Source organism: Anas acuta, chromosome 4 (genome assembly GCF_963932015.1).
Source record: "Anas acuta chromosome 4, bAnaAcu1.1, whole genome shotgun sequence".
Lineage (NCBI taxonomy): Eukaryota > Metazoa > Chordata > Aves > Anseriformes > Anatidae > Anas > Anas acuta.
In genome coordinates, this window is record NC_088982.1 from 55,974,464 (window position 1) to 55,986,888 (window position 12,425).

A 12,425-nucleotide genomic window follows, 5' to 3' on the forward strand; every position below is an offset into this window, starting at 1 on the left:
TAAATAGGTTGTTGATGCAATACAGTTATGAAGAAAAACATAGTTTTATAATGTTATTGGCATTTATATCATTAACATTGTCAAGAAATCAAAAGGGCTGCTCATCCGAAATATGTGATTTGTTTAGAAATATTGGAACCATCCAAATTATTTTGAGGCCAATGGGTGGGTTTAGTGGGACAGAGAGCTTTTAGCTTCACACCTTGCTGTAGCCTAGGTGCAGGTTACAACTGCTTGGAGTTTGTTCTTGCTTGCTTTGCCGGGGGAAGGAGCCCAGCAGGCCACACAGCAGGCAGAGGTCATGGGGCACTTTGCCTTGCATCCTGCCAGGAGGAGCGAGGATTTTTGTCTGCCAGGGCTATGTCCAGCTCTGTAGAGCCTGCTCTACAGTGTGCTTCAGTCAAAAAAATCAAAATAAAAAAATCAAACCTATCGTCCTCCTCCCTCCCACCTTGCCCAAACCATGTGATGTCCCTGAGCTTGCCATCACCTTGTACTCTTTTCTGTAGCTCAAATATTTCCGTGAACAGACGTGTAAAGGTGCCCAAATACACACATTCTCAAAATGGATGTAAAGCTCATTTTTCAATTAGTTCAAGTTGAGTTTAAGGTACCCAAATGGGGAAGGAGAGACACTGAGTGTTTGGGGTGGGGCAGGGGCCATCCTGCTTACCTCCAGGGCAATGCAGGTGGGCAGGAAAACTTGACCACCTACCAGCAGTCCTGCACCACAAAGCTTCACTCTTTGCTTCCAGCTCAGCAGCAGGGCACCGTGTTGTTGTGCCTGCTCCCCTCCTAGCTTAAAGCTGACAGCATTTCTTGGCAAACCTGGCAAGCTAAACTGATTTTTCTTCTCCTACCTTGAAAGTCCCATCCTCCTACGTAATTACGTGCACTTATTGAGAAAAATTGCTTGAGAAAAGGCTTGTTAGTGTATGGGGTAAGAGGGGATAAAACAAGTCTCTCAATCCTCATTCCTTTTGTATGCATTGGAAAGCTTTGGGCAGAAAGATAGCTGGATTTCCAATGCAGCAGGGAGCCATGCTGGTTCGTATTGAAATAATTGGGTAGATGGTGCAGAAGATTATGTGATAAAACCTGGATGTTACTTTTAAGTGGCTGGGTTTTTGGTAATTGCTGTAGGACCGTTTATTAGGTAAATAATTAGTCTTTCCAGATAAGGACTAGGATACCATTTACGTTTGAGAGATTTATGAGTGCTAAAAGGTAACACATGCATATATTGGCAGCTGTGTTCAGCATTAATTTGTGTGTTTCATTTTGCTCCCGAATTTTATTTCAAAAGCTTCAGACAATGCAGAATTGAGAATATGGTGGCAGAAAGCACAGCAATTGAGGAATGTGTTTGAAAAGCCTGCATATGATATCTGCTCCTTTTATAAGGAATATTTCCTTTATGACCTCCTCCTGCTTTGTATTTAACATTTCAAAGAACTTTTGGGACTGTCTGGAGGCTGCATCTTCACGAAGCAAGTAGCCAAGGATTTAAAGTATTGTCATTGCTGGCCTGAAGCTGAAAACTGCAGGCGGTTTTAATCCCGGGGTGGTGGGGGTTTAAACCCAACCCTTTGTGTTCAGATTAGGAGTGCAGGAGGATAGACTTAGGAGGTGTTAGTGGGAGTTTTTTCATTGGCAGTTCAGTAATAGCATCAGGATTTGGAAATACTTTTTTTTTTTTTTTTCCTATTCTTTGTTATTTCGGTAATTACTGGATGGTGGGTAGAAATCGGTAGGGTTTGTGTGTTGTTGTATTTCTGGTTTTAAGTACTACAACAGGCTGTAGGCAATAAAAGGAAGTACTTGCTTTTTTAACTTTTTACTCTTTGGATAACGGAGGGCCCCTAAATGCCTTCTCAAGGCTGTCTGTCATTGTTTCAGTCCCTGATGTCTGTATTTATTTTGTCTTGGTTCCATCAGCTGGGCTAACAACAAGATCCATCTTTGGAGAGGAGGGAAAAAAAGGATTTGGCATTAGCAACTTGATCTGACAAATCTCCTGAAATCTGCCAGTCGGGAAGGAAGGTGCCCTGAGCTACCTTACCCTGTCAGGGAGATGGAAAGGTCGCCCAACATCTCCCCCGTCACGAAACAGCTCACAAGCAAGTCGCTGAGCACTTGCTTAAGGAGTTTTAATTTCTGTCCGAAACTAAGAGCTGTTTGGCATGATTATTTCTTGATTCCTGGGACAGCTGGGGTGAAAAGCACGTGAAGTTTTTATGGATGGAAACCTGGTGGCTCCCTACGTGAGCTTCTGAGATGAGCACCATAGCTAATAAGATTTACCACAGTTGGTTGGTGAAGGTATTGAGTTCAGCTCAATAGTGATCAGTTTTAATGAAGACTAAAGACTTCCCAGCTCTTCATTTTGTGCATAATTCTTCCAAACAGAATTCTAGTGCTAAGACATTTATCACTTTCATGTAAATTATCTCACTTAAGATGTTTGCTTCTTTGGAGAAAAAAAGAGATCTTTTTAGATTTCCAGAAATATTAAGTATAAGTGGTTCTCCATGCATCACAAACATCCATTATAATATGAAAAGCATTTTGAAAGAAACCTTATCCTGTGCCAGTGCTGTTCACGTTTTAAAAGATGTAAGTACTCCTCTGTGGTGGGAGTGAGGAGTATGCTTTTCAGAGCTAGAGTGGAGGCTTGTTTTTGTTGTTGTTTTCTGATTAGATTTTAGTTTATTTTTTCTTAATTTCACTACTTTAATTTGGCTATAACAATGATATTCCTTTGTAATAAGGTATGTTTTTCTTCATAACATCTACGTGTTTCACTTTACTCTGTCTTGATTCTGGTAGGAAAGTCGTAGGTTGAAAAATTCACACCAGAGACTTCTCTTACATCCAGTGCTACACTGAAGTGCTGCATTATAAGCATTTCTCCATGCTGAGACTTGGGGTGCTGCTCCCTTCTGCTTAGCGCCACGGAAGAGTTAAAGATCTTGCACTGACCTCCAGACAATCTGGGAGGTAACAGCGCTCCTTTGGAAGCCAGTCCCTCTTCATACCTAAAACCAAATGAATTAATAATAAAACAACCAGCAGCCACCCGGTAATGTAGAAGGGTATGCAGAAAAAGCAGTAAAGCTCCCTGTGGCTGGTACTTTGCTTTAACAGATTGTGCTGATATGTAGGGCGTCACTTAGTAAAACAGAAATTATTCAGTTGGAATAGTCCCCAGCTGAAGAAGTTAAGTTTCTTGCATGGTGATGATAGAAACTCGAGCCCCGATGCTGTAAAATGCCTCCTCTCGTTCCTCTACTTGCATACAAAAACCTGCGCTCTCAGGAAAAATGCTTGGAACAACTTTCATGGAGAGGCATGTGCAAGCGATGCCAGCATAAACCTTCATCTAGACAGAGGAATGGGAAATTGGGTGCCCAGGAGGGTAATGCCGTGCTTCAAAAGCTAAGCAGAGAGGGGCAGCAAGCTGTGGCAGCCAGCGCCAGGCAGGGCAGCAGTCCCAGGAGCAGAGCCCTCCCTGTGACGGGTGCTGATGCAGCATCAGGAGAGAATGGAGATGCTCCAGCATCCTGCTGAAACCCAGCGACGATGCAGGTCGGCGTGGAGAACATCCAGGCTGAGTGTTTTGTGTTGCCTTTTGGTCAGGCATGTGTTGAGTCACCTAATTTCTGCCTGTGTTTATGACTCCTCTCTAGAGGTGTGTTTTTTTGTTTTTCCTCTGCCCAAAGACTGGTACATGCCAATGAGGCAGCCTTCGAGTCTAAAACTGTAATAAAATATCCAAAAAGTAATTAAATTGCTTTTTGGTGGCGTGATGAATCAGTGCTTTTTCACTCTTGGGATTTTATCTTGCTTGCATTCTCTTCGAGCTGATGGGTGGAAAACATACGTTTTCAGTGCTAAGCCACTCTTTTGAAAGCCTGTTTTATGTAGGCAGAGCTTCACGCACATATGGAAGTAAATTCATGACAAGAGGTTGTTTACAAAGGGTGGAGTAGCGTATATTCAGGCTTCCCAACTTCTCTAAGGTTTTAAAGATCTCTGCCCGCTATACATGCTATATATATACATCTATAAAATATGCTTGCTATATTGCACAGCTGTATAAGCAAGAATTTTTAGAGGGAGCTTAGTACTGGGTTGTTCAGCAAATGCTCTGTGGAGCTATAGCAGCTGCTGGGATTTAGTTCCCTTGGTATGCTGCTTGGGTTTTGAAGGCTGCCCATCAAATGTGCTCATTGTCCCTTTTGCAAACATGGCTGCAGCTTGTGGGTCAGTTTTGAGTGTGGCGAGTAATTCTTACAGGCAAGGATTTGGAAGTCGAAGCTAATATAGGGACAAATAATAGCCATGCAATGTGCAAAGCCACGCCCACTCATTATAGCCAAGTTTTTTTTTCTTTTCTTAGTGGACGTTCCCTTTACGGGTGCCGACCTGGCATGCAGAAGCTGCTTGTGGTTTGTGTTGCTGTGGCACCGAGGAGCTCACCCAGACTCGCTCGTGATGGTGCGATCGTGTGAGGTGTTACACGAGCACGCAGCAGAAACACGGGCTTACGAAGCAGCGGGAAGAGACATGTGAATTAGTCTTTAAAAACACGGTCTATAATGGCTTCTACTGCTGGTGGGGTGTACGCCGCATGTTCTCTATTTTTTAACCTCCTAAACCAGAAGGATAGGCTGTCTTTCCAACGCAGAGTACAGCTGGCCCCCATATATCAGTAGGTTACTTAAATACCAGGGTACTAACGATATGTGACACCAGTGGAAAACAAGAAAAGTTGAGGTCAACATTTTTGGCACATCTTTTGCCACCGTATCCTTTGTAAGAGCAGCCAATGAATGAATTCTGGAGCTCCATTTTTCCAAGGTTTTGAATTCTGTTATATGTGAGGGGTCCAATAAACGCTTGACTGCTGGGAAGCCTGTGCTGTGCATTCACAACCTTCCTCCCTCTTGGGTTGGTTTTGTGTGCCGAGGAGTTGGAGCCCCATCTCCCATCCACTTCAGCTACCCCGCTCTGAGTCAGATAGCAGGAGGGGAGAAGCGTGCCTCAAGGCGAAGGCCGGATCCTACGGGCTGTGTGCCTCTCCCTGCTGCCTTTTGAGTTAGTCTCGGGTCCCCAGATTAAAAAACCTTCTGCATCAATTGTCCTCAACGCAGAGGAAGCACAAATGCAATCAGAAAGGCCTGGACCGAAAAAAATACAGGGCAGTCTTTCTTCTCATAACAGAGGCAGGTTTTTCCTAAAAGTCATGCAAGTTAAAATAAATACCGCAGTGTATAAGCTAGCACACAGAGAAATGAATCAGTGAACTACAGCATGTGTGCAGCAGCAGCACTGCATTCCTGTCATCACACATTCCCAAAACATAACAGTGGGAGAAATATGATCCGAAACTGGTTTAAGAGGTGCTGTAATTAAGCCAGGATTACTACCACGGTATAACATAACCTGATAGCATTCTGGAGTTGGACTGAAGGCTTGCTTGTGATAAGCTCTGAAATATTTTCCTCTTTTTTTAATACTTGGAAGCTTTTTCACTCGCACCTTGGACTTGGGGATTTTTTCTTTCTGTGTTTGGTGGAGTTTCTCCAATGTTCTCTGCGAGGAGAGAGCAAGCCCAGAGCCACCAAACCCACCAAGAGAGGCTGCCTCATTCTGTGACCTGGGCCATAAGCAAGGACTGCAAGTGCTTGGCTTCCCTCGCATATTTGAGTACCAACGAGTACCAGTGAGAGGTGACAAACTGCAAGTGTTACTGACGGAAGCCTGAGAGCTCCTGTGAAAGAGGATATGCTGCGCCACCAGCTTTCTGGCCTCTTTTTGCCAGTAGATCTGGTTACAAAGGCCTGGAAGGGACAGCAAGGACCTCCCAAAGCCAAGGACAGTTGCAACCAGTTGCCAGACCTCCGTAACCAAAAAGGGGTCTCACAAATGCATTTTATTTAGAGGCTGGGTTCTGGCCTGCTCCCACCTTACTGGGTGGTGGTGGCATGTTTGATAATACAGAGACACAGGAGTACACGTGTGAGAACTGAGCAGTTTGTGCACTGGACAATTTCTCCTCTTCCTGCATTTATTAATATTAAAAATGCGGGTTATGCCTCTTCTCAGGGATGTTATTATGCAGAGCCGTACCTCTGATAAAACCATATATTGCCAAGACTTGGGATGTTATGTCTTCATTCAGTGTTTTTCTCCAGTTCTTAATTATGTTTTTTTCTACCTCTTCCCTCACTAAACTTTTTTTCCCCTTACTCCTTTTTACTTATTAAATGCTTGCACTACAGTTGTTTTTTTCCTCTTTATTTTTTATTTATTCCTTTCTTCTCTCCCTTTTTCACTTTCTTAGGTCATGCATTTCCTTCCCAGCATCTTGCGGCATCCTATCTCCACCTTCAGAAAGGACGGAGATAAAAAAAAGTTTAGTTTATATAAAAAATATAGTTTAAAAAATATATATAGTTTATATAAAGTTTATAAAGTTTTAGATGTTTACAGAGGTTTTCCTTAGTGATGTGCTGGGCCATTTCCTCCTTTTGCAGCATGCTTTTTTTTTTTTTTTTTCTTTTCAGTGCACTATCCAAGGAAGAGTGGTCTAAAAACAGAGGGAGGGCGAAGCACCACAGGAACCCAAAGACCACCTTTGTGTTGCCCTCTGTGTTACCCTCCCTCTTCCAGCAAGGTATAAAAGACAGGGAGCAGAGCTAGCTCCCCTTGCAGAGGATTTTTGCCAAATAGCACTAGTCTACTGTCTGGTTGTAGACATTTTGGAAATAGCTAGTTTTAGAAAAAACAGCATAGGATGTCAGGGCAGTTACGTAGTTGAGGATTTTGTTTCCAAGGGTCATAAAATGCCCCTGTGCTCTGCGTTTTACCTAGCTGCTGTCATTAGGGCAAGGTCTCCCCTGCATCCCAGCCATCCTCAGTCTTTGCTTGTGGAGCTGGGACCTGTGGGAGGAACCTCCTCCTCCATCCAACCTGCAGAGAGCGAAGCAAGGAGGCTTTGTGCTCGGCATCTCAGCAGAGCTGGTTCTTCTGATTGTGTTGGGTGCCTGTGAGACACCACCTCGTCCAGCAGCAATAAAGCAAAGACGTTTCAATTTCCTCCTGGCGGGGCAGCCCATTGACTATGTGCAACAGGCAAGGTAGTGACAGGGTAAGGGAGAAACCTGGCTTTGAATGCATAGTTTGAGAGAGAATTTCACCGGGGAGGTGTGCAGCTTGTCGTAGCAAAGAGGAGCACTGCTTTCCTCCTTGTGGGTCCTATTATTTCAACTATTTCACCATTTTTATTTTATTGTTTGGCTTGAAGGCCTGTCTGGTTGAGAACCTCATGCAGTTGGTCCCCAAGGCAGTCCAGCTGCTGCAGTGACACCAGCCCACCCTGCTGAAGTCTGCCCCCCTCCTCTGTGAAAACTCGTTTGCCATGGGGAGGAGGAGCAACGTTGCCCCAGCTGAAACTTGAAATACCAGATTACATGAGAGAAACTGGAAATACCATAATCTGGTATTGCTCTCTCAGGAAAACAATTACCATGTATGCACACGTGGACAAGCACGCATGAACACACACATGCAAATCTCTCTCTATATATCTATATATCACCATACAGTACCCTGCCATATAATTACTATTTTTCAACCGAGGACTTCAGGCTGGGACCCTTGATTATATGGCTGTGTATTTGTCATGGATTTCCTATGCTGTTTTGGGCCACTTGTCTGCTTTTCTTTTTGCCTATTTCCATAAAGATAATAGGAATAGACCAGCTTAGCAACTAGTAAGTGTTTATGAAGATCAAAAGCAATAGATATCCTTGGTAATATTTGTTTTTTCACTTTTTAAGAGATAACACAGAAGGCTTTCAGAAGCTAACATTTTTAATTGCTTCTCCAAAAGCCTTCAGGCTCCCAATGAATTTTGGCTGAAGCAGGGTTGTGATGAAAAGCTTGAACCTGTAAGAATCCTTTGCAGTGTCTTAAATGTACCCAAGCCTCTTTATTTTTTAAATATATATTGTTAAACTATTGTCTTTGAAATGGCTACTGTTCTATTGCCAATTCTTGATATGTAACTGTTAGGCTAAGAGGGAGGCAGGATTTTTGTTTTAGTTCAGATTTTTTTTTCCCCCCTCAAGGTTTCTATGGTCTATTCAACCTAGTCCCACCTCTCCTTATACTAATTCAAGAAAGAGATGGTACCTGCTGAACATTAAGTACCAAATGGTTAAAACCAACCAACCAACCAAACAAACAAACCAGTTTTGAAACTGTATCCTTTTTCTCTTCATCATTGATAGCTAGTGTCACTATCCCATCAGTTCATTTCCTGCTTAGAAGCATATTTCTGCTCTCCCATATTCCTACAGGAATTAGGCTATTTCACCACTTATAGACTATTTCTATACTTATTTATAGAATTGGGCAAAACTTTACCAATATATCATAAGTACACAAAAATATTTGTATATTAAAGCAGAATTTCCCCATTGTTTCAGGCAAATACAATTAAAATTCCCCTCCCCATCTGTTGGGACTGTCTAATTAAACAGCAAATTTTTATTTATTTCATACTGTGCTTAAAGTGGTATTGTACCATTCATTGCTCACCAAGCAGGAGAGCCATTTGTAGCTGGAAACTCTTCTTTCCCTACCTCGCTTCAACATATCTGTATGAATCCAGACATTTACTTTCTTTTATTTAAAAAAAAATAATAAAATGCCTAAGATTTTTTTTTTCTTTTCAAAAGCCCTCAAATTTTAGTTTTCAGTTCATATGAAGGAAACGTTTATTTCAGTTTGGCCACCGAAGCAAAACAAAATCAATTATACTCACAGTTCTAGCCCTTTTTCCAAAGAAGACAGCCAAAACTTAAATTTGGTCTTTAATTATATATTTGATTCATCCCCATAACAACACTTGACTTCAAACAATGCAAGAGCAGGAGGAAACTTGCTCTGAATTCCTCTCTTCAAAGGGAAGAACTCTTTCAGATACCATGTCAAGAACACTTTCAGCTGAAACCTAAAAAGATAACAGTGGGAAGATGGAATACAAGGAGCTTTAGCTGACCATGGTGGCAATGTCTCATTACTGAGGGAAAGCTTCTAAAATTGTTTTTAAGCAAGTCTGCCTACATTTGGGAAGGGAAAGTTGGCTTTGCTAGATGGATTGCTTATTTCTTCCTCCAATCCCCAACTTTAATATAAAATTATTAATTGCTCAAAATTATCAAACAATGGAAACTCATCCTGTTATCTGCCCCTAAACCGGCCCAATTCCTACAATCGGTGAGAAGGGAATTTCCATATGCTTATGGAAATTTTAAATATTGTACTGCTCTTGTGACAATTCCTGCAAGTAGACAAATGAAATCAATTAAAAGTACTTTAACCTGTGCACTGTCACTAGTTTGTTACTGTTCAGCAAACTGCTATAAAAGCACTGGGATTTGGGTGCTTTGCCTGATGGTTACGGTTGGGCACACGGCTCTGTCAGTGGTAGAGCTGTCCCTGATCTGATTCTTGTTAGATTAGCCCTAAAACTAGACTCTAGTATTTTTAGTTAGGAATAATTATGCAGAAAGCCAGTGTCAGGATCACTGTGGTCTTGTTTGTCACCCCCACCCCACCCCACTTTGTTCTGTATTCCTACTTTTTGACCTCATTTTTCTTCCTCATTGCTTATTCCTATTTGTCTCATCTCAGGTTATACCTCCTTTTCGTGTTTCTTCTTTAAGGGAACAGATTGATATCTAGGGCTATGTCTAGAGTAGAAGAAACACTGAGTTTAGTTCAGACGTAGGTTGACGTTAGTTGGCCAACTGCAGGCTACTTTCAACCACTTATACAGTATGGCCACCATCTGTTCAATGTTCAGACAGTAGGAGAGTTTATGCTCTTGGGTAGAATTTAATTTGCTTTTACGTCTGCTGAAATGGGTAGGTTTTTTAGGTTTGACTTAGCTAGGTAGTGCTAACCAATCTACTCAAGCCTCAGTCTTAGATTGGAAAAGTTGAACGATTCTAGAAGTTCTCCTTATGGTTTTTCAGGTCTGAGGATGAAAACATGGTCTATTATAAGCCTTGCGTAGGTTGATGAGTAAAATTGCTGGATGAATAAGTTGCATGATGGAAAATATCTTACATCTTCAATAGTGGTGCTCTAGGCCAGGTTTCTTTGCTTGTGTTACTTCTGCCTGTTGCTACCAGTACACAGAGCATCAATGGAAACGTGTAGCTCTTGATGGCTTTTCGCACCATCGGAAGGAAATGAGGATGAATGAGATGAGAAAGGCCTCCAAAGTATTTCATTTTCAAAGACCTTGCTGGGTTTCATTCACGTAATTTGTATATTGTGTGAAAGGGCTGGAAGCAAAGGAAACCGTGAATGACTCTCTGGTGTGTCATCTGGTGGTAGGGCAGGGCCGGCTGAGGAGGATGCTGTGGATAAACCCCGTGCTTCGTGGCTGTGAAGGGACAGCATCTACACGTCTGTTGGCTTTGATGTCCTGCTCGTTGACTATTGTCCTTTCCGTGTTTCGACACTACTGAAGGTGTTCAATTACTGTCAAAATTACAGTCCTCTCATTTTCCATGCTTCCAGAAATGTGACACAACCCCACAGCAAGGATGGTTAATGAACTATATGTAAAAAAATGTGAACGCAAGTGATTTATTAGCTGCATTTAGAAGGAACTTAGGCTCCCCGTGTGGTTTTGGTTGGCAAACCCCTGCTTCGCTGCCGGCTGGGCCCACAACGCTTCAAGATGGTGCCTGGCGCTCAGGCACATGTACCCATGGGATGAGCCATGGGGCGAGCAAGAGGGATCCTCGTGGGCCACCAGGGCCCACCGGGCCACCTTTGGGCGAGCTGCGGGTCTGGGCCACCCAGCCCTGAGGGGGAGCGAAAATGTCAGGAGGCTGGGCGAGCCGGAGGGGGGCTCCACGCATGGATGCCCTGGGGACACCCCCCTGCCCCGCTGCCCTCCTGCCCGGGGGGAGCCGGGCGCAGGATGGCGGCCCGAGGGGGCTCGGGAGGGCGGAGGGAGGAAGAGGAGGGCGGCGGGGAGGAGGAGGAGGCGGCCGGGGGCTTTGTGTGGCAGTGCCCGGGGGCCGGGGGCCGGCGCCATGTCGCGGGGCGCCGGAGGGCGGCGGGGGGGTGGCGGTGCTTGCGCCGGTCCCGCGGCCGGGCGAGGCTCCCTCCTCCTCCTGCTGCTGCTTCCCCTCCTCTTTCTCCTCCTCCTCCTCCTCCTCCTCCTCCTCCTGCTGCTGCTGCTGCTGCTGCTGCTGCTGCCGCCGTGCCGGGAGCTGCCGCCGCCTCTCCCCGCGCCGGGCGCGCTGCGATTCGGGTCATCACCGGCGGCCGTGGGCTTCGCCTCGCTTGTGTGGGGCTTTTGTGCGGCGGCTCACAGTTGGCTAAGCACCGCTAGGCTCAATCGGGCTATTGTTTGGGATCCCGGAGCGTTCACGCTGCAAATCCTTCCCCCCCCCCCGCCTCCCAACCCCCCCTCTTTTTTTTTTTTTTTTTTCTCTTTTTCCTTTTTTTTTTTTTTGCCTGGGAAGCCACATAATGTGCCTTTCCTCCCCACGAATCTGGAAGCTGTAAGCCGGACCGCTTGCAAATGAAGTGTAATGCATTGTGGGACGCGTGTAAAATTGGATCATTCGAGGGGGAGAGCAAGGAAAAAAAGAGGAAGGGACCTGCCGCCCGCGCCCTAGAAGAGGTGGCGGCGACATGGGCGCAGGTTGCGCCCCGGCGGTGCCGGCGCTAGGCTGATGCCAGGCGTCGTGTGTCGGGGAGCCACGAGGCCTGGCCCGTGCGGCTGCGGGAGGCTTGGGCTGGGGCATCCTCAGGATGAAGAAGACGCGGAGCACGACCTTGCGGAGGGCCTGGCCTAGCTCCGACTTCTCCGACCGGGCCTCCGACCGCATGAGGTCCCGCAGCGAGAAGGACTACCGGCTGCACAAACACTTCCCACCGGCTTTTATTCAGCAGGCATCACGGGGCTACATGACATCAGGTCTGTAACACGATTTGTGCGTGTGTGTGTGTGTGCCAGGCGGCTGCGGGATGCGGGTGTGCGGCTGCGGGCTGTGGCAGTAGGTACGGAGGGGAGCCTGCGAGCGGGAGCGTAAGTTGTTATGAATAATGCTCAAAAAAAAAAAAAAGAGAGAAAAGCATACATCCACCATTTTGTACCTCAGCAAGATTCACAGCAGGGCCCTCGCAATATGGTGTTTAAAATCTATTAGTCGGGTGAAATAAATGCATGGGGGAAGCAGCCGTGGCTCTCCGCTGTGCAAAGGCGGAGAAAAATGACTGGGTGCGCAGAGCATGGAGCCCTTTGCTCCTTTTGTGCATAAGAGCATGTGCTGGATATTTACTGCTGCCTCACACGGCCTCCTTTTAATGCAGTTAGCTCT

The 12,425-nt window shown here is 45.2% G+C and overlaps 1 protein-coding gene across 7 annotated transcripts in view; it reads left to right on the plus strand.

Annotated features, from left to right (window-relative positions):
- The window catches only part of STOX2 (storkhead box 2), a 136,587-nt gene that overhangs the window by 53,431 nt on the left and 70,731 nt on the right, over nt 1–12,425 (plus strand). The window contains exon 1 of one of the 7 annotated variants that reach the window (XM_068681322.1): nt 11,081–12,022. The exons of 4 other annotated variants lie outside the window; for them this stretch is intronic. In XM_068681322.1, coding sequence (XP_068537423.1) covers nt 11,857–12,022 — 166 coding nt within the window. In that variant the 5' untranslated portion in view covers nt 11,081–11,856. Of the gene's footprint in view, nt 1–11,080; nt 12,023–12,060; nt 12,134–12,425 lie in introns of those variants that run through there. 2 more of the 7 variants (XM_068681325.1, XM_068681329.1) reach the window with 2 other exon arrangements.